This window comes from Podarcis cretensis, assembly GCF_951804945.1.
Source record: "Podarcis cretensis genome assembly, chromosome: Z".
Classification (NCBI taxonomy): Eukaryota; Metazoa; Chordata; class Lepidosauria; order Squamata; family Lacertidae; genus Podarcis; species Podarcis cretensis.
In genome coordinates, this window is record NC_137184.1 from 40,182,829 (window position 1) to 40,203,122 (window position 20,294).

The 20,294-nt window shown below is 44.2% G+C and overlaps 1 protein-coding gene and 1 long non-coding RNA gene across 2 annotated transcripts; both read right to left on the bottom strand.

Moving 5' to 3' along the window:
• Positions 1–499: 499 nt before the first annotated feature.
• UBE2A (ubiquitin conjugating enzyme E2 A) lies at positions 500–10,195 on the bottom strand. Its single transcript, XM_079962970.1, has 6 exons — positions 9,807–10,195; positions 9,441–9,521; positions 4,987–5,012; positions 3,653–3,742; positions 2,629–2,717; positions 500–1,824 (listed from the first exon to the last, which is right to left on the bottom strand). The coding sequence occupies exons 1-6, from the start codon at positions 9,848–9,850 to the stop codon at positions 1,696–1,698; spliced, it is 459 nt and encodes a 152-aa protein (XP_079819096.1). The 5' UTR covers positions 9,851–10,195; the 3' UTR covers positions 500–1,695.
• Positions 10,196–12,253: 2,058 nt separating this feature from the next.
• Positions 12,254–20,229, bottom strand: LOC307208333. Its single transcript, XR_013835102.1, has 2 exons — positions 19,638–20,229; positions 12,254–12,415 (listed from the first exon to the last, which is right to left on the bottom strand). It is a non-coding gene; the product is annotated as an uncharacterized lncRNA (long non-coding RNA).
• Positions 20,230–20,294: the final 65 nt, after the last annotated feature.

The window sequence follows — 20,294 nt, forward strand, 5'->3', positions numbered from 1 at the left end:
CCAGTGTGAGTGTAAATGGAATGTGACAGCTGACAACTGGCCCCTGCAAGTTTCAGGGAAGGGTAGCAAGTTAAGTAGTGAGAAACACTTTGCCAGAAACCTTATACAGTCCATTGGGTTTTAAACTGCTTTACTTTATAAAATAGCATGTGGGGTACCACTTGTGGGAGAAGTGCCATGAGCTCTCCATGTAGACATTAACAAAGAGGGATGCCTTACGACAACTGTATATAATACTAATTTACCATCAAGATACCATGTAAGGCAAAAATCCCGCTGAACTCTTCCTTCCACCCCAGCCAGCAAGGTCAGAGAAAATGGGAGCTGTCGTATCTCAACACCCAGGAATATAGGCTCCCCACTGCTGATAGGAAGATGAGGTCAGTGTTCCAAGACTTGTTTCTACAAGATGTAACCATCCACAGTGGATTAAGACAGCTTGATTGAGGATCAACTACCACCAGAAGAATTTGTCATAATAAAAATAGTGATAGGTATCTTCCCTTCAAGAATTTATTTACAAGTAATTGAAAAATGTACAGTTTCTTACATGGGTTACTTGTGCAAAGTTGAACAGATCAATGTACACAGAAGACACTGGTAGAGCAGACAAGCACAATGACAGTCTCCTCCCACACTGCTGCTTAAGGTATCCAAAATGTTTGATTTGAGCTTTGCTTTACAAAAATGCTTTTGCAAAGGCAGAACTTGTAAAACTGCACAGGGGTGGGGAAAGAAAAAGCGAAGCATACAGTAGTAGCACTTTTGACCTTGCTACTTTTTTCAACAACATAACAGTAGCTTCTTGATATCTTCTCAAGAGCAGTTTGGATGAAAATTATTTAAGGGAAATAAAAGTTTTTTTGAAGCACTTTGGTTTTTCCTCGTTCTCTGTCCTCTTTTACCATTAGTAAAGTTATTGTCCGCCCCTGTCCCATAACCATGTTCAAAAGCTTCGAAAAACAACTAAGCAGAGCCCTACAGAAAGGATACCTAGCACTTAACCTTGAATATGTTACCACACACAATGATAGATCACTTTGCACATGACCCATAGAGCAGACTGCAACCCCCTTCTCTCCTCCCGCCCCCAAGCTTGACATAATAGTCCATTTCTCAATTTCATCTCAATTCCTAATACTTTCATCACATTGCTAAATGGAAAGAAAAAAAAAACCAGGCGGAGATAAAGCAGCAGGGAAATCTAGTTCTTCACACAGTACTTACAGATGCACTGAAGCTGATAGCAGCAGTTAAAATGCTAGCACTTGAATCATACTTAAAAATGTATACTGTATATAAATATCCCCTTTTTTAAAATCAAGCTACACGTAAGCATCACTGTGTATAACACAATTACACTTAAAAGCTTAGTGTCCACTACAGAAATGCACAATGCTGCCCTAAGACTGGAGATGGTAAGATCACAGACAGTGGAATTCAGCCTTAAGTAATTCTTTCACAAGTAACCCAAGTACGGTACATTTGACCTCAAGAGGGAGGGGAGGGGGTGCTTTCTGATGTCCAAGGAGAAAGAAGCTTCAGCAAGGGTGGGTGGCAACAGCACAACAGCTATTTTGCTTTTCAAAGTAAATGCAGTGATGCTAGGAGGAGGAGGAGGAGGACGAGGAGGATGACTCAGACACTTCATACATATATTTTCCTCATCAGAGTGTTCATTTGCATCATCCAGGGTCAACAGTCACGCCAACTTTGTTCTACTATTGCAGAAACCCGTTTTTCATATTCCCGCTTATTCTCTTGGTATAGTTGAGCTGCCTGGCTGTTTGCTGGACTGTTTGGATTAGGCTCATCCAGTAAAGACTGTTGGGGGGGGAGAGAGAAAAGAAAAGATGAATCAGCTTCATAATGAGGTTTCACACAATGCAAGCAAAGTGATTAATTCAATGTAGCAAAAGATGCCATGTATATTAGGAAGATCTCTTGACTATTTCAAGCCTGCTGCTTAGCTTGCACCTATCACATTGCTTTTAACAAAATGACATGGACTCTGCACAGGTACTAGTTACACGATTAACGATTATCTTTGTTTCAACAGCAAAGCTTAATGTGCGCAGCGAGCCACTTCTTTAAGCCTACAGGACTAGACTCAGTATCAACTCCGATGGACTGCTCTTCCATCGTTCTAATGGAGAATGGGGGGACAGGGCTTTTGGTCTGCCAGCAGTCATCTTGCATTGGCTTCAGGCAAGACTTTGATGGTGAATGACAGAAGTGTAAAAAGCAAGGGGAGAAGAAAGTACGCTCTGAACTGTAAGAATACAGCTCTGCTACACCAAATACACCTAAAAACACAATGGTATAAAAATAGACTAAATATAATTACCACCACTAGAAAAAGATGCAATGCTTTTTAAATGTACAGTATAGCTGTTTCAGTTTGTGAAACCATTTTATTGATCTTTTTAAGTACACTTGTGAATACAGTGGATAATAATCACTGAGAAATAAATTCGCATTTCCATACTTTCACAAACCCATTTACAGAAATAAAAAGATGGGTCATAAATAATGATGATGGAATCCCATGGCAGATAGAGGTTTCCACCTTAGTTATTACACTGCTTCAAACTGTATTAGCAAGGTCATCAGTAGCCCTGATGTTACCTGTATGGATGTTAAGATGGATGACACATCATAGGTAGGACTCCAACGGTTCTGAAGAATATCCAGACATATACTACCATCTGCATAGACTGCAAAAGGAAATGAATGAGTTTCATAACAAGAATCAGTGCCTTCAAGTTTCTCTTGCTATGTTGTCACTCCCAGCTAATTATCAACATTTCCTGCATAACTATCTTAAGCTGCCCATAGAACAAGCATCTGGCAGCTTGTGCCTCAAATACCTGATTTCAACAAGTTATGGAACAGGCCCCTGGTGAAATGAATTTTTAAAGTTCACCTTGTTTCCACAAACACTTCCTCCTTTATAACCTCACAACTCTGATTATTAAAAAGTTCACAGCATGGCATTTCAAGAAAAGATTTAAAGAGCAGTAATGTGTCTCCTTTCAAAGATCTATGGCAGTCACCCTAGTGACAGCATGTACCCCATTGCCTAATGTGAACTTTCCAACGTAGGATTTAAAATTCTTCATAAAGTGGGGAAGATATAAATGCAAGATGACAAAATCATGTTTAAAAAAAGCCATTAAGAACTCATTTACAAAAGCATCAGCAGCTGTAGGAGTGCTACAAATTTAAACTGGGTGCACTTGGTTAGTGACCACAAGAAAAGTTTCTTCATGCTTCCATCAGAAGTCATATAACCAAAACAGAATCAGCAGACAAGAACTAGGATTATAAGAAATCCTAAAACTGAGCAGGTATTGCTATGAAGTAGATATGGTTTTATTTAAATATGTTCCCCTTGCCTTTAAAAATTAAAGAACCCTACACCTTTGTGATCAAGGAAGTCACTGAGGGAAATAATCTGATTGCACTAGAAACTTGAGAGGCCAGGTAGGACTGAACTCAGCAACAATTAGCATATGGACACACATACACACACACACACACACACACACATAGAGAGTCCAAAATTCCCTGCAACTATCAGTGTCAGGTCCACCTCTGTGACCACTACTGCAGTTAAGAAACAAATCGCTTCATTTTAGGTGGTACATACCATTTGGATGAAACATTTTAGACACAAATCTAACAGTAGGTGGCTTGTTTGGATATTCTTCTGTGAATTCTATGGTAAGCTTGAAAGTTCCTGCAATGGGGAGAGGCAAGTTATAAGTATCTTGTTTACAAATGGAAACTCCCTGTTCCCATTGGTCTCAAGTGCAGAAGCACCAACCATTTCACAAAATTCTCTTGGTACATGAGATTCAAAGATTAGTCCACCTTTCCTCAGCCAAATGGCTTTAGGAAGCTCACAGCCAAAGCGTTACTGTTTATGTAGCACCGAAAATGTGAACAGCACATTACAGAGTACAATTAGAAAGGCTCCTGCCCCACAGCTTATATGATCTGACACGGAGAAAGCAGCAGCGCTAAAAAGAGGAAGATTTTGTTTATTTCAGTTACATGTACACAGGCCTAGTTACAGTAAGACATGGGAACTAAGGAGTTGTGCCAAAGCCATCAAGGAAAAGGTGGGTTCTGAGGGATTTGAAGGAAGACAGGAGTTCTAGATGGCAGTTCTAAGCTTAAGCGGCACCAAGGATAGAGTGGGTCAAAGGAAGCTACAGATCTTGAGATGGCTGAGAGCAGCGAGGTGGCGTAGAAAAGAGCAGGAATATGTTGGGGTGTTAAGAGAAGGCAGGGCCATGAAGGGTTCTGATGTGGAAAGTATGTTGGATCAAGGGAAGGGCAAGAAAACAATGTGCAAATTTAAGAAAGACCACTATGTGATCAGAATAACTAGGGATGTGAATGCTGCTGGTAGAAAAGTGCTAGAAAGAGGACTGAGGAGAAGGCCACAATAGTCAAGGTGAGAGGGCATGATACAGTTTTCATCCAAGGGATATATTTGTAACATTCCCTATTTATGGAGACAGCCATCCTTCATGTACCCCAATACACGGGTTATGAAAGATATGATGCTTCTGAACATGTACCCTAAACAGACTTTGTTTATAGGAGTAGCTTCAAGAAAGTTCTTAAGTAAAGGGTACTATTTACACAGTAAGCCTAGTCACCACTTCAAAGCAAAGTGCTTAACTGCAGCTGTCTTATCTTCCATCCAAAGTTTTTCTTCTCCCACACACCTATCCCCTTTCTAGAAAGGGTGGCTGATGGGGGGGGGGAGGAGGAGGAGGACTTGGCATCATCCTCTCTCTGAAACATTTAAATTATACTGAGAGGCCAGGGAGAGATTGCAAACAGTTGAATCTCTGCTTCCGAGCTACACTGATCCATGAAATTCTGATGTGGAATCCTAAGACTGATTAACAATTTGATCACATCACCCTTCTGCCCACTGAAAATGTTTTGTTTTGTTTTAATACTTACCATCTTCAAATGGGGTTCCCTCAGGCCTGAAAGAAGAGAGAGCATGTCAGCATCTTACATTTGGCTTAGTGAAGTTAGTTCATTATTAAACTGGCACTCAACCTTTACAGAATGACATGTAGCTTAATCCATGCCCAGCACAGAAACAGGGGTCAGAATGAGCAATGCTTAAGGGCTTTAGAAAAAAGAAACAAAGTTTTAGAAGTTTCACAATTTCTACACCTGGGTAGTTTTACTTGTCTAAAGTAAAACTGACACCCATTCCCATGCTGCTGCCACCTCTAATTCTATTCTCAACCTAGAAACTATCCAGGACAAATTGTGGGGGTGCCATACCCAAAGTCTCCATAGCACTGTTTCATTTTAAAATGGCAGAGCTAAGGATGCTGCACACTTGCCGCTGCTCACTGTCCCCAACTCCAGTTTTGCTGGTATTTTTAAATTCAATATAGCAGCAGCGCAAGGGTTGTGCATGGCTCGGAGCTGATGGCAACCAATTTGCCACAGGTAACTGGACATATACTCAGAAAATATTTCCTCCCCTGAATAGAAGAACACAATGCTCAGTGGATTTTGGGTTTTTGCTCAATTTGCTAACCAACCTGAAGATTTCTAGCTAATGTTAATACGTACAACACATTACAGAGCAACATAAAAGAGAAAGATCCCTGCCCTGAGGAATGCAGCCTAAATTCTGTTGGGGAAGGCAGAGACAAATGAAACGGGAAGAATATGAACAAAACAGTCCCACATAGAATCACAGAATTGTAGAGCTGGAAAGGACCCTGAGTATCATCTAGTCCTACCCCCTGCAATGCAGGAATATGCAGCTGTCCCTTGCAGGGACTGAACCTGCAACCCTCACATTATCAGCACCATGCTCTAACCAACTGAGCTATGCACTACTGAAGCACAGTTTCTGCAGGGAATAAAATGAAAGAACAATACTTCCAAAGGCATGAAAGATACTTCCTACCCCAATATAGTGTTTCCCTAGCCTTTAAGGCAAGGCAAACTTAGTATCCCATGCAGAAAATAAGGATGTGTATTGGAGGTGGGGGAGGAAATCATTCAACCAGCTCTTGACTACCCTCGATGGAGGTCACTCGAGGAGCTTTGGCACAGGCTCTACCTAAGTGGCTTTGTTACTTCAGAAGGCAGAAACAGCACCTACTCCTTGGACAATCTTACAGCATGTGGTGGTTGCTAAATAGGAGTGAGTGAGCAAGGAAGTTCCCTGGATATGAGAAGAAAAGAATACTTGCTGAAAATTTGGGGCAGGAATCAGCTCCACCACCACAAAAACAGGCTGAAGGGGGAGAGTTTCACTGCAGCTTTGCAAACTTGCATAATACGGTTGGATACAGAGGTGGCAGTGTTTTTCTATCTAGCAGAGGGGACAATTCTTCAGAAGCTTGTTGTGGAGTTTCTCAATTAAAAGATCAGTAAGGTTTGCCCAGCACTACTGACTTTTCCCTGCAAAGTGCAGCCAAGGAAGCACATTCATTACACTCCTCGGTTTACTTTCAGTATATGGGAACGGTAAAGTTCAGTCAGTGCTTTATTGATTTGAGTCTCCAACCTAAAGCAAACTCTAGAATCCTCTACAGTGAACAGCAGATCCTTCACAGAAAAGTATCCCTCTGAATGCTGCTGGGGGCAAGGGCCTGAACTAGATGGTCAAATTGTTCCTCAGCCACAAAACTCACAGAGGATGTTCACTAATTTAATTTATTAAATTTCTATACCACCCTTCATCTGAGGATCACTGGGTGGTTTACAATATAAAATGCCTACACAGAAACAAACAAAAATAACAACCACCACCCCATATTTCTTAGGCCAGTTACAGCTACTCTCTCACCTTAAATTACAAAAGTTCACTACAAGCTAGCAAGACATGATAGCCAACAGTTGTTTCTAGTAGTCTGGCTTGCTTGCTTTCTGCACCACAAAAATTAATGTATATCCCCTGTATAGCAGAAAATAGGGCTATACCAAGGTGGGAACATCCCTCCAGATGTTGTGAGACTCCATTAGCCCCAGCCAACGTGGCCCATATTCAGGTATGATGGGAGTTGTAGTCCAGCAACAGCTAGAGGCAGTGTTTGAAACTCCCATTATTCTAGGCACATTTTGCGACAGGGAACTTCATTAGCGCAAGCAGTTTCTGAGCTCTGGGAGCAGAACTGCGCCTAAGATTTCAGATTAAAACTGCAGATTAAAACTGCCTTCCCACTTCCACCTACTCTCCGAAGACTGGAGAAAAGACCCTCTTAAGAATATTAAGGGGGTGGGCAGAGGAAGGACTAGACCACAGGGAAATGAACATATTATTTTAGTTGCAGTTCATTCATTTTCAGCTTTGTATTTTTGTTATAAAAATGCACACCTAGACGTTCTATTGTAGCACCTATAACCTAGGTTTAAGGTGCCATTTAGCTCCTAGCTTTCATATTTCGTTTCTAACACTGGCTAGAGGAGCACAGGTTTCCCATTCCTTTCCCAGACCAAGGCACTGAAAGTGCTCCAATATAAACATGAAACCTGCAGTCTTGTGACCCTGCACTGCCAGCAGCTTTTTAAAAATAAAAACATTGCGCCTGGTGGGGTATATAGGGAGTTTTGCTTTGCTTGTCAACAAAATTAAGATTCCTGGTCACCACTGGCAACAATATTTCCACACCAACCCCAAGTAATCTACTTACAGGTCTGTCACAAGGATAATAGGGAGAGCGATGGAATGACAACCATGTGCACATTCTAAAGCTCCTTAGAGCAGGGGGTGCCAACATGGTGCTCATGAGCACACATGTGCCTGCAGAGGCCTCCGCTGGAGCCCACAAGATCCTCTTCTGCCCCCAGCAGAAATTGTGCAAATGGATGAAATGGTTGTAAGCACCACACACATCACAGCCTATTCTATTGGGTAGAATGGAATGCTTTTTAAAAGTCTATTTGACCACAGGCCCAGAAAGGTTGGTGATCACTGCCTCACAGGAAGAGATTTTTTAAAAAAAATTATGGCTAATGCCAGATCTAGTATTTGGAAACTCTCTCACATACCTCTCAGCCTGGATATACAGCCTTTTAGCACTGTTGTGCAGATTAAAAACCAATACCACCTGCCCTCCTTGGACAAAGAGCAAAATACGATTAAGAAAAATAGCTGCTATACTGTCATCCCTGCAGAACCACACAGCCCTAACCTCCTTGGACAAGGAGCAAGGCAAGATATGACAATGATAATCATTAAAGCAATAATTATAGCAACACAAACTCCCCACCCTGAGCATATTGGAAGGAGCAGCAAGATGCAACTACCAGCACAATAATAGCAATTACAATTCCTACACTTGCATTTTGATATATGCTGTAAGCCGCCCAGAGTGGCTGTGGAAATCCAGCCAGATGGGTGGGGTATAATGATGATGATGATACTATCATCATCATCATCATCTTTCTCTTCTTCATGGGATACAAGCTGTTGTGTTCTAATATAATAATAATTACAGCTATTATTCCTATGTTTGGGAATAAATGTATGCATATGCCTATGTTTGTGAAAAACAGATCAGTGACATCTTGATCACTTGAAGGTGCAGCAAGGCTCAGGAGTTAACACAAATAAGTACTACTAGTAGTAAACTGTATTATTAATATTTATTTATTCAATTTCTATACCATCCATCATCTGAGGCACACGGAGCTGTTTACAATATAAAATACAAACATAATAACATAGCGACAAACAAGAACAATACCCCCCCCAAAAAAAAACACACAAGCAATTTAAAAGGCCACAGACTGCTTAATTATCCAAAGGGCTGGGAAAAGAGGAATATTTTTGCCTGGCACCTAAGGATGTGGAACAAAAGCGCCAGGCAAGCCTCCCCAGGGAGCGCAATCCACAAAAGTGGGGCCACCACAGAAAAGGCTCGTTCACGTGTTTCCACCCTCTGGACCTCTCCCAGAGGTGGACACATGAAGAAGGGCCTCAGGTGATGGATGACTGCAGGGTCCAGATCAGTTCACATGGGGAGAGGCAGAACTGGAAGTATCTCAGTTATCTCACAGAATAATAAGAGTTGGAAGAAACCTTGAGGACCATGTAGTCCAACCCTATGCAATATACAAATATGCACCTGCCCCTTACAGGCCTGTGGTCCTGAACCATTTTAAGGTTCTGTAGGTCAAAACCAGCAATTTGAATGAAACTAACTGGCAGCGAATAGTCAGACCAGGATCAGTGTCATAGGCTCAAACCCTCTTGCAACCTGGCCCTTGAATTCTGCACCAGCTGTCTTCAGAAACCATCTTCAGAGAAAGGGAGGGCAGGTTAAATTTCTAGCTCTATTTCTTCTTCTTCTTCTGCCCGTCCCGGTCCCTCTCCCCAATGTTTACCCTGAAACGGGGGGCACTTGCAGGTGGGATGAGAGGTTCTGCCTACTCACCCGAAAATAACCGCGTTCCACACCATGATGTTGTTCTCCGAGGGAGCCCCGCTGACTCCCGCCGGGGGGTCCTCCTGAAGCCTGTTTACAGAGGGAAAGGGACAAGGGACACCAGCAGCTCAGTGGCAGGAGTGACAGCGCCGCCTTCCCACCCAGCCTGCGCAAACTGCGTAGCGCTCCCCCCCCCCCCCGTTCTACGGGCGCCCTTCGCTCGCCTGCCCGCCTTGCGCAAGTAGCGCAACACTGCCCACTACGCCAGCGGCGCAGCGCTCCCTCCGCCGCCGCCATGTTTGATCACCTCACCACCTTCCTCGCTCTCCTGCCCGCTCCCCCCACTTCGGGAAACCGTCCCTCCGCCGCGCTTACCTCTTAAAGTCCCGCATGAGGCGCCTCCGGGCGGGCGTGGACATCGCGGGGTCGCGGTTATAAATCACTCATACACACCAGCCCCACCGGCCCCCCAGGGAAGGCGGGACAGCGGAGGCGAGAGAGCGGGGCGAGGGCGGCGGCTGGCGAGACTCCGAGCGATAGCCGCCTCTACCACTTCAACAAAGCGCGGGGGGGAGGAGAGAGAGAGACACACACAAACAACGCGGCCCTAACTACGGCGGCGGAGGCTGCCGGGCAATACCGGGCAGCACCACTGCCGTTGCGAGGGGCGGCGCTCCGCGGGGCCGAGTCAGCTCGGGCTGTACCACTGCGCAGGCAACAGGGGGAGCGAGGGGTGAGCTGGGATGCTGCGGCTTGTCTCGCGGGGGCGATACCACCAGAGGGAGGATGAAAGAAAGAGTGGGCGGTGACGTAAAGCGAAGGATTCTGGGCGATACCAAATGGAAGAGGCAGGCGGGGGTGGAAGCCACCCTGGTGTGCAGCATAAACCAACTATTAGGTACCTTCCAGTAGCACCTTAAAGACCAACTAAGTTAGTTCTTGGTATGAGCTTTCGTGTGCATGCACACTTCTTCAGATATCTTCAGGTATCTGAAGAAGTGTGCATGCACACGAAAGCTCATACCAAGAACTAACTTAGTTGGTCTTTAAGGTGCTACTGGAAGGAATTTTTTTTTGTTTTGACTATGGCAGACCAACACGGCTACCTATCTGTATTAGGTACCTGTGTAGGCTCCCTCTCCTCCTCATTGGTGCGCAAGGGACTGGGAGCCGCGCCTCTGGGCGGGGCAGTTGTTTAGGATTACAGCATTAGGGGTCTGATCCTGCACACGGCCGCTGAGATGTAAGCGCCACAATTGTTCGAGGGAACATGTTCTCGAATAAGGAAAGGTGACTAAGGAATGGAGCATTTGTGCTGCCGTTCTCACTAGCTCATTGTCACCACTGTCACTATGGTCATGAGAAGCATTAAGAAGAGCCTGCTGGATCAGGTGAAAAGGAACCTTTCTAGTCCAGTTTCTCGTTCTCAGGGGTGACAACGTGGAGAAACCTTCAGACAGGCTCTGGGCACAAGAGCCCTCTCTTCCTCCAGCAGCTTTTACAGGCTCAAGAGACCTCAGAGATATTAAAAACACCTGATTAACTCTTATGTAACTACAACAAACAACCCACTATAACCTTATATAAATGTTTATTAGTAGCAAATCAGTTTGATGCACAGTTATTAAAGGAGGAATGGAATAAAGAGTTGGATATCTCGACCAAACGATGGGAAACTGTTCACGGCACCCTTTATAGACTCCTTTCAAAGATTCACTCGGGAGTGGAAGTCATGTGCTTTAAATTTCTTAGGGTGTGTATGCAGTTTTCCTGCAGCGGGCCTTCCAAAGAAATAACACAGCCTATTTAATAAACAAGAAAGCTGGGAAAAATGTCCAGAAAAGGGCAATCAAAATGATCAAGGGGATGGAGCAACTCCCTTATGAAGAAGGTACTTCGGTCATGCCACCTTCTGCTCACCTTTTCTCTGCACTAAAAAGAGGGGACATGATAGAAGTTGATAAAATGATGCATTGCCATGGGGAAAGTGGATAGAAAAACGCCACCCGCTTCTCCCCACACCAACTAGAACTTGTAGACATCCAATGATGCTGAATATTGGAAGGTTCAGGACAGATTTGTGGAGTTGGAAGGGATCCCCAAAGGCTATTCCAATCCCTTGCAGTGCAGGAACAGTTGTTGTTGGCATCTGTCTGTCTCCAGAGACAACGGAGTGTCCTTACTGGGATGAAGTCAAACCGCTGTGTTAGCAGACCAAAGGGCACCCTGGGGTGCAATACTGGGCAGTGTGTATGGTGATCCTCAATTGCCCAAGCACAAAGACTTGTGGCCTTGCTGATGTGGTCCAAAGGAAATCCAAGCAATACGTTTGGCAACAGCTTGCCAAACGGCGGCATACAAGGCACCATCCAACCGTCTTAGGGGCTCCACTCTGGATTTGTGTAGGGTTTACTCCTGAGCCTTTTCATCTCCCAAAGATCTCCTGCAATGGAGGGTTAGGATCAGAGTTTTCCTTCTCCTAGATGGGCTCCCTTCCCAGGCTGATGAGCCCCATCTGCCCCTCACTTCCCTCTACAGCATGTGCAGAAACCACCTTCTTGACCACTGGACCCACACTGTTGGTCTTGTCCTTTCAATCTACTGGAGCCTGGCTTCACATTGCACTAAATGCAGTGAGGGGGGGGGGAGAACCTTGTATGTTTATATGAAATGTTACTATAAAGGAATCCTGTGCATCATAAACTGTACTTTTTCCTGAGGAAAAAACCACCACAATTGCAGAAAGGCGACTCCACAAGCCTTCTGATACACTACACTGACATACTTCACACTTTCAGTGAAAGAAATGACACCAGGCAGGCTAACTGACAATAGATTCACAGTTTATTCATTAGATGCAGACATTGAGACTACTAGGAAATGTGCATCAGGAGATGAGACTGCAAGGGGCCACAAACATTCCAGCGGAAATCCATATATGTCTTGAGTCAAGTAGCTGTTACATTCTTTTTGCAAAGCTATTCCTGTTGGGGGGAAAGAGCAGTCAGATTAGCCAGCAATTATGCATATGCCCAAACTCCAGAAGACCCCCATGGCTGGGGGCAGATCTGAACAACAGAAAAAACAAGGAGTACAGTTTTCTGTTCTTGATTATATTGTGTGTACTTACCTAAAGCCTCCAAATAAAGTGGACAGTCCCTGTACATAAAGACAGCTAAAAAAACAACAACCTAGAGAACGGCACTATTACATACAGTACAGTATAGCCAATGAAAGAACTGAGTGTTTAGAATTGTCTGTATTTAATAACTTGTCGAGCTCCAGCAAATGAATGTTATCAAACAGTGCCACCCAGAGTATGTAACTCTGTTACTGCAGCCAAATGGAATGCATCCTCCTCATTGACAGCTTTCACTGTGCAGAACCTCAGGAATCCATTAAAAACATCTGTTCTTTCCATCTCCATAAGTCCTGTTTGGCATAAGGAAAAATAGACTCTAGATGGCCATTTACCTAACCCAAGTGCCAGACAGGTAGCCATCAAGATCACAAAGAGCTGCAGCCCAGGAATGGATTCTGACTCCGGAGATAGTGAGCAACTTGACCAGTTGGGTCAGGAAGTGTAGTTTTATTCTCTTGTTTTTCTCGGGTGTCAGGTGATGGGTAAAAGGCGCAAAGGATAGCTACCTGACACCCAGGCTCTGCCCATGTACCTCCCCTTCTGATGATGTAGTGATGATGAAAGGTGGGAGGGGGAACTGGAAATGGGGAAACTAATAAAAGTTAGGAGCACCTTCTGGGAGGGGTTTGACTCTTCTCTTTGCAAGGGGAGTGCGGACCCTGCTTTAGCAGTTTTGCTTACAAATAAAGGTCAGGCTTCTTAGCCACTTTGCTTTAAGTTTTGCCTGGGTCTTGTCTGTTTTCTTGAAATCCTCCGACTGCAGGGAATCCTTTCACCTAGTGGGCTCACGGAATCCCCTAAGGACTGGAGATCAGCCGGTGAGCATTTTGGTTCTTTTCAACATGCAGAGGAAGTCCCTAACTCACCAAAGGTTTGAGACCCATTGGCTACCTCTCTTGGTTTAGCCAGCCAGTCGAAGCTGTTCCCAGGGTGTGGTAGACCTAGCGGGCCCAAGTTAACCATGCCCATTACTTCTAATGCTATGAGAGAATGATATATGATTGAATGCTATGCTATGCTTTAATGCTATGCTTTGCTTCCTCTCATTAGGGATGTGGGTGGTGCTGTGGGTTAAACCACAGAGCCTAGGACTTGCCAATCAGAAGGTCAGCGGTTTGAATCCCCGTGACGGGGTGAGCTCCCGTTGCTCGGTCCCTGCTCCTGCCAACCTAGCAGTTTGAAAGCACGTCAAAGTGCAAGTAGATAAATAGGTACCGCTCCGGTGGGAAGGGAAACGGCGTTTCCGTGCGCTGCTCTGGTTCGCCAGAAGCGGTTTAGTCATGCTGGCCACATGACCCGGAAGCTGTACGCCGGCTCCCTCGGCCAATAAAGCAAGATGAGCGCCGCAACCCCAGAGTTGGTCACGACTGGACCTAATGGTCAGGGGTCCCCTTTACCTTTACCTTTGCTTCCTCTCATTGGTGTCCAGGGGACTGGGAGTTTCTCCTTTGGGCAGAGCCCTTGTTTAAGATTACAGCATTAAGGGCCTGATCCTATGTAGCGCTACTAGGAAGTAAGCCGCACAAGTGATCCAGGGGCGCACGCTGTAAAACAGGTGTGTGTAATAAAGAATGGAGCTTTAGTGCTGCCATTTGTCACCTGGGCTCTCACTTGCTTAGTACCAACATTATCATGCCTTGGCCGCTTGCAAAATGGTAGTTCCCTGTAGTTCCTTCAGGGAACTGTTTAATATCAGGTGTGAGAGCTATTCTTAGGGCTATGGCAGGAGGTTTAGAGCAAGGTTTCCCTAACTTGGGCCTTGGCTGTTTTTGGACTATAACTCCCATCATCCCTGGGTGGCCGGACTAGAAGTCAGGGATGATGGGAGTTGTAGTCCAAAAAAACAGCTGAAGATTCATGTTAGAAAAACCCTGAGTTAGAGAGAACCCAATTGTGATCCTCTGTGTTCAGGCTGACTAAAAGGATGGTGGATTCTGAATACTGTAATTACTTTGCAAGCATGTCACTTTGTAGAATTTATTGAGTTGCTCTAATATATAGGGGAGCGGGACGCGGGTGGCGCAGTGGGTTAAAGCCTCAGCGCCTAGGGCTTGCCGATCGAAAGGTTGGTGGTTCGAATCCCCGCGGAGGGGTGCGCTCCCGTTGCTTGGTCCCAGCGCCTGCCAACCTAGCAGTTCGAAAGCACCCCCGGGTGCAAGTAGATAAATAGGGACCATTTACCAGCGGGAAGGTAAACGGCGTTTCCGTGTGCGGCTCTGGCTCGCCAGAGCAGCGATGTCACGCTGGCCACGTGACCCGGAAGTGTCTCCGGACAGCGCTGGCCCCCGGCCTCTTGAGTGAGATGGGCGCACAACCCCAGAGTCTGTCAAGACTGGCCCGTACGGGCAGGGGTACCTTTACCTTTACCTTTTAATATATAGGGGAAGGCCACCTGCGGGTTCTGGAGCATCAAGGGAGTGTCATTCACAAACATTTTCATGTTGTGTTCTACGCTTCTCACCCTACTCTCTTTTACTGAAGTGTTCCCACAGAGTTTTAAGGAAAGTGCCTCTATAAACACTGCAAATAGCAGTGGGGACAGAGAGAAACTTTGGCATGTACCTCAAAGGAGGTCAGTTCTGGTTTTTAGGTACTTTTTATTACTGCATAGATTTTATTTTTATTATTTTGTATCATTCTTATGTATAATCTTTGTTTATATGTTTGACTGCAACCTGTATTTTGTTGCCTTATTAATGAATCTGAATTTGACACCCCCACTGCAGGTGATGAACACACTAAGGGTGACAGGGATATATGTGTGTATGACTCAGACCTGGCACACCTTTGCATCCTCTCACTTCCTTGCATGTGCATTTAAGCCCCAGCTGAAATGACAGAGTAAGGCTAATATTAACAGTTTAACTAGTCATTTGGCCACCTACTCTATGACTTGCATAGGCTCCCATTCAGCTGCATTCAGTCATGCCAACCAGAAGGGATTTACTCGGGCGGGGGGGGAATCAACAACAGGGGGGGGGGGAAAGAAGAGTTTGTTGCTTGTGACTTCTTTTATTTAACATGCTGTGTTCTGCACTCTTCCTTCAGGAAGCTCAACCATTAATAGAGAATTCCCAGGCAATCTACTATTGAAGTGATGATGAGTCTGACCCTTACGTAGCTTTAACAATGTTGCAGCATAAAAAAAATAAAACCCAATTAAAACAACAACGTGGCAGCATCACATGCTTTTAGACCACTCTGAAATGAATGCTGGTGTACGTAACACTGAAAGAAACAGTGGTAAGGCTTTCTGCCCAGTTTATATGGGCTGACTTCCAATATTCCTTCTGGAATTGAGAGAAGCTATAACAATGGCAAGAGGCTATCTGAGATAACATCGTGCCACTGGTTCCTACACACAGGTGTTGCAATGGTTCAACTCACTCTGTGTTCTCACTCATGCCCATTTGGATGATGTTCCACTATAACTCCCATCAGGCATACCCACTGGTCATGCTGCTGGGGCTAATGGGAGCTTTATTCCAACAATCATCTGCAGGGTATCATGTTGGCTGCCCCACCCGCCCAACTGAAATAAAACCCACTGTCTAACAATATAAACAATAAAAAACAATAATGGAACAATGCACAATAAAAATGCAACAGCAATATTCAGTAACATTTCCCATAAACTAAATAAAACCAAAGCACATACATAGACAGATAATTATGAAATTATTGTGAGGTTTAATAAGTTAACTGTTTATATTTGGACAACTTTTCTCCTGTACTTTATTGGAAGGAGAAAAATAATCACTTCCTTAATAACAATTTAAACAATGTATTTAACTAGTACAATAACATTATAGCATATGTAGCCATGTTTGTTAACTGATGTGGTTTGCAGGAAAAACAGGCGGAGGAGAAACAGGCTGATGGAAAGCTGGAAAAGGGAAACCAGGGACTGGAGCAGAGAACTTCAGGGATTCCTGGTGCAGGACTGAAGTTCCGGGTAGAGACTTTATTGTTTGGACAATGCCAGGCGAGCCCTGGGAAGAAGGGCCTGGAAGCAGTGAACTCTTTTATTAGTTGACTGGCAAGCACTTCAAGGTCTCGCCAAGGACTTACAGATCCCAGTTACTATTTCCACACACACACCCCTTTGGATTTGCTTCTACATTCAGGTGCTTATTCTGTACAGTTACCGTATTTTTTGCTCTATAGGACGCACTTCCCCCCTCCAAAATTAAAGGGAAATGTGTGTGTGTCCTATGGAGCGAATGCAGGCTCCTTGGCTTCAGCGATAGCAACGCGAAGCCTCCGAAGCGCAGAGGGAGCGCTCCCAGTCCCACCAGGAGATGCTGGGGACTGAACCTGATGCCTTCTGCATGCTAAGCAGTTGTTCTGCCACTGAGCTATGGCCCTAGCTCACAATATTGCTGTCAGGATAAAATGGAGAAGGTGGAGGCTGAAGTGTGTATGCTCTGTGGAGGAAAGGTGGGATAGAAGTATAAGAAGGAATAAAGTATGTAAACTAGCCTATAAGTGAATAAACTACAGTATATTTTTAACTTACTCTCCTAATAAAAGTGGTATATAAATTTTGTTAAATAAAAAAAGAGGAAATGTTCAGACTTTCAAACAGTTTGTCATGCCTGAGCCTTCATTGCTGAAACTCCCAACAGCATTTTCATGCTCACAAACACCTGATGAAGGAACCATTGTGACATAACCCATTCAAGCAGAGTGAAGGGGCAACAGGCTGTCAACAGTGGCAGTAGTTGAGGGCTCCCATCTATTCAAAAGCCACAGAAAGTCTTTTCATACTGCCTGAGGAATTAATCCCTTATTTAACATTCATAATTTCTGGATCGATTTAACAGGACTGGAGCTAACATTTGCTTGGATTTGGCACCATTGATAGGGAACTGCCTGCTGCGTCCTCCGCTTTGAAGTCACCCTGGTCTTTGGGCCTCCAGCACCTTCTTCAGCATGTCCAACCCATCTAAGAGGCGTATGATACTGGTGTTCCACTGGGTTAGGAAGAAGCCCCTGACAGAGAAGCCGTGCTCTACCATCTCGGCCAGACCTTTTGCCTCTACACCGGCTTGCAACACTCCTCACATTTCACCCTACTTCACGAGGAGCAAGACACAACCCGCTCCGCTCAGGAGGTCCAGCAGGCGCAAGGTGCTGCAATTGCCGAATCTCACTGACCACAAGTTTTTAAGATCCGTCAATGGCAGCGTTGGCCGGAAGAGAGCCCACAGGCGTGGCAAGCAAAAGAAGACTCCAGCGGGAACAGGAAAAGGGGTGAGGGCTAGGCTAGAGGCAAGAAGGCTCCAAAGCTATTTGCGGGGTGGGATTGCTTTAAAAAGTGTTGAATGAGTTGATCCATATGGATCAAGTGCTATTTCTCTCCAATAGGCAACTGAAAAATAACGTAAGGAAGGTTAACAACATAACAGAATATCTGAAGGTACACAGTGAAAAACCGGCTGCTCTGATTTTTCTAAGTGCAGAAAAAGCATGACATCATCTCCTGGTTATTTATGAAAGAAGTGTTTGAAAAAATGGAACCAGGTGATGCCTTCTTAAAGGTATCAACGCTTTACATAAGGAACAATGGGCAAATATTATAGTAAACAACATAATCTCAGCAGTATCATGAAAGGAACAAGACAAAGGTGCCCACTCTCTCCGCTATTATTCTCACCCTAGAAGCTTTATTGCAAAATATAAGGAATAATGATAAAATTAGAGGAATAAGAGTGGGCAAACAAAACTAGAAAATAAAAGCTTTGGAACAACCCTTAGAAAGTGTACTATAGCTGTTAAAGGAGATAATCGAATTTGGAAAATTGGTGGGCTTCAAAATAAATAAAGATAAAACCAAAATGTTAGTTAAGAACATGGATAATCAACCCAAAAACAAATCAGGGGAAATTACCAGATGGAAGATAGAGAAAAAGTTAAGTACTTAGGAGTGTGGCTATTGGTAAATAAAAATAACATCTACAAAAATACTACGCAAGGACGTGAAAAGAAGTTTAAAAGGATTTAGATATATTGGGCAGAATGCAATTATCATTATTGGGGAGAATCTTGGCAATAAAAACGAATACTCTCCCAAAAATGCTATTTCTTTTCCAAACAATGTCTGAAAGAGTGGCGAAAAGATCTGTCTAAGTTTATTTGGCGGTGAAGAAGCCTAGGATAAGGCCTAGGATTCTTATTGACATAAAAGATAGAGGAGGTTTCATACTCCCAGACTTAGAATTGTCTTTTGAAACTGCTTGCCTGTGCTGGATACAATATTGGGTACTGCTGCTAGAAAATACACAGTTGCTAGACTTGGAGGGGCATGTCGTCAAATACTGTTGGCACACTTGTATTTGGTATGGCAAAGCTGGAATACATAAAAGCTTTTGAAACCATGTTATTATAAAAAAACTTAATTAGGGTATGGGAAAAATACAAAAATTTATTAGAAAACAAAACACCGACATGGTTATCCCCAACAGAAGCTGACACAAGGAAAAAAATTAATATGAGGGATAATTTGGGTGCCTATAATGAATTGTTAGACTTTTCAAAAGAACAAAAAAAAATGAAATAAATTGAAGGGATTAAAGAATATGTGTTGGACTGGCTATATTATAACCAAATCAATTCAAAATTAAAGTAGACAAGAAATTGGGATTTGCATAAAAACCATCACAATTCAAAGAAGAAATATTAAGATCTAGAGTTAAAAATTAATCTAAAATGTACAGAATATTACTCAATTGGGAAACGAAAGAAGAATTTGTGAAATCTTCTATGATTAAATGGGCACAAGATGTGGGTCATAAAGTTGATTTGAACCTGTGGGAACAACTGTGGAAAATAAACTTAAAATTCACTGCTAGTTGTGCGCTAGAAGAGAACTGTGCCTGGGCAATATATCAATATATCATCCAGGACCAGTCTAAAGATGCTGGAAGTGCAAAGAAAAAACAGGCACATTTTATCATTCATGGTGGTCTTGTAGAACAATAAAAGAATTTTGGGAGATGGTGTATAACCAACTTAAGAAAATGCTCAGAAGAATGTTTCCCAAACAGATACCGACTACTCACAACTTTGCGGATGCTGCCTCAACCATGGCTGGCAACGAAGTCGTGGGAACATCCAGCATCCGACACGACTTAGCAGGGGAAAGTTTCAAGGTTTTAGGAGCATCCCTCGAAAACTGCGCAAGGCGTTCGGGCCGTTTCGGGATTGGCCGGGAGAAGAACCAATCAGAACGAGGGATTGGCTTGAGGTCCTTCACAGCGGTTTGAAGGTGGAGAGTCCCCTGGCGGAGAGAGAACGCAGTGACGCCACTAAGCTATAGAGGTTTAAAAGAAGGGGGATGGGGAATCCCTATAAGCATTGCACAAAACCCTCGCTTCCGGTTCATATTCGAAGCCCGACGAATGCGGGGCAGAAAGGCAACACGAAGAGGGGTGGGGAGCTTCGCTGCGCCTCCCTTCTCCTGGAGAATATTTCCTCCCCCATGCCTTTTGTATCGGTATAGGAGCCAACTCCTAAGGGATGAGGTCTCTTGATTCCCCCCCCCCCGCCCCCAACATATCTGAGGGGCCACCCCACCCCCACCCCAAGTTAATGGGCCTCGGTGTTCAAATGGTGTGCAATGAGTTCGAGCATGTGGGGAGAGGCTTATCTGCTTAGCCCGCCCCCACCTCCGATATATTTTATTCAAGCTGGCACCCTCGTGTATTGTCGATTGGGAA